The sequence below is a fragment of the Trichinella spiralis genome, assembly GCF_000181795.1.
Source record: "Trichinella spiralis strain ISS 195 chromosome Unknown Scfld2727, whole genome shotgun sequence".
Classification (NCBI taxonomy): Eukaryota; Metazoa; Nematoda; class Enoplea; order Trichinellida; family Trichinellidae; genus Trichinella; species Trichinella spiralis.
Genome location: NW_003529666.1, coordinates 38 through 1,409, shown reverse-complemented (window position 1 = coordinate 1,409; position 1,372 = coordinate 38). Strand labels below are relative to the sequence as shown.

Sequence of the window (1,372 nt, the reverse complement as noted above, 5' to 3'; positions counted from 1 at the left end):
CCTCTTCGACGCCACGGCTCCATCCGCGGCGGGGTCTCCGGCCGGCGCTTTTCTTGACGACCTAACCTCCCCGAACTTCCGCATGGGGCTGTCATCCGAATCTTCGCCTTTCGGCAAGACTTTGGCCTCGATGGATCGTCTTCGGGCGGCTCTCCCGCACGTGATCCACCCGAGGCGGGTCTCCACGGCCACTGACCCACCTGTCGCTCTTCGAATGCGACCGGTCACGAGCTCGTAATAGTAGTCGATGCCGACCAATACATCGACCATGAGCGGCGTTCCTTGCCGCTGTCCACCCTCGGGTACGGTCCTTGCCGGTGTCCCGTCCGGGGACTCCGCCGGCCCTGATTTACCGTAGACCCGAGGAATTGCAAGCGCCTTCACCATGGTGCTTGCGTCCGGTCGGCCTGAGCTTCCAACCGCTCCAAGCCGAAATTCCACTCTACGCCATCGGCGCTCCGGCCCTCCACGACCTCCGAGAGTTGTGAGGCGACAACGTTCATGATGCCCAGTGAGTCCGAGAGCTTTCGCCACGTCCTTCCGGATGAAGGAGATTGCGGCCCCGGTGTCCAGCAGGCAATTCACCACCACGTGGTTTCCGTTTGGCCCATAAGCGCAAGCACGGGCGGTCTGGAGTCCTTTCCCGGAGGTGCTTCGCACGACCAAAAGACCCTGGTGGGTGCGGTCAGACTCTGAAGATCCTGTCGATTCCCTCGTCGAGAGCGGATGAAGGAGCCGATGATGCGCCTGGCGACATCCGTCCACGCCACAGGGTCGACCTCCTCGGCATCCTTTCGCCATATGCCCGGTCTCCAGACATCGAAAGCAGACTTCCTTGGTTCGCGCCATGTCTTTCCTCCTGGACAGGTCCGCCTTCAGGAACTTCTCACACTCTTCCGCCTTATGCTCCCCACCACAGAACGGGCAGCCCTTGGCGGCGACCACTGCCAACGCCGCCGCAGTTGATCTGATGCGATCCCCATATCTCTGTTCAGGACGCGACGGTTTCGACGAGGGCGTCCGTTGTTCCGACTTCACTGCAGGTGGTTTCGCTTCTTCTCCATTCGACTTGGCGAGCAGATTCGCCTGCCACTGAGCGAATTCCAAAAGCTTCTGCAGGTTGTCCTCTTCTTCGGCTGCATCCGGTCCGATGTTGGTGTCCCAGGCCCTTATCAACGCCGGGGGAAATTTGTCCAGCAACATCGGCATCAGGACCTCGCTTGCGGGGAGACGGCCGGCGAATGGATCTCTATCCAGAGCAGTGAGACAACGCAGATGTTTAGTCACTTCGTCCACCAGGGACTGGATGCCCCGCGCCGACATCTCGCGGCACGCTGGCTCCCTCCATAGGGCAGCCAAATGCTCGCGTATC

At 61.0% G+C, this 1,372-nt stretch overlaps 1 protein-coding gene across 1 annotated transcript; it reads left to right on the top strand.

Annotated features, from left to right (window-relative positions):
* Window positions 1-385: 385 nt before the first annotated feature.
* Window positions 386-971, top strand: Tsp_14045 (conserved hypothetical protein). The gene is made up of 2 exons (XM_003368295.1): window positions 386-497; window positions 574-971. Exons 1-2 carry the CDS (start codon window positions 386-388, stop codon window positions 969-971), a joined length of 510 nt encoding a protein of 169 aa, XP_003368343.1.
* The last annotated feature ends 401 nt before the right edge of the window (window positions 972-1,372 follow it).

Bases quoted from the DNA above. Each gene is read 5' to 3' on its own strand.
- Tsp_14045 (XM_003368295.1), top strand. From the start codon at position 386: ATGGTGCTTGCGTCCGGTCGGCCTGAGCTTCCAACCGCTCCAAGCCGA. The intron at 498-573 runs GTTCATGATGCC...CCCGGTGTCCAG, and splicing joins GAGAGTTGTGAGGCGACAAC to CAGGCAATTCACCACCACGT.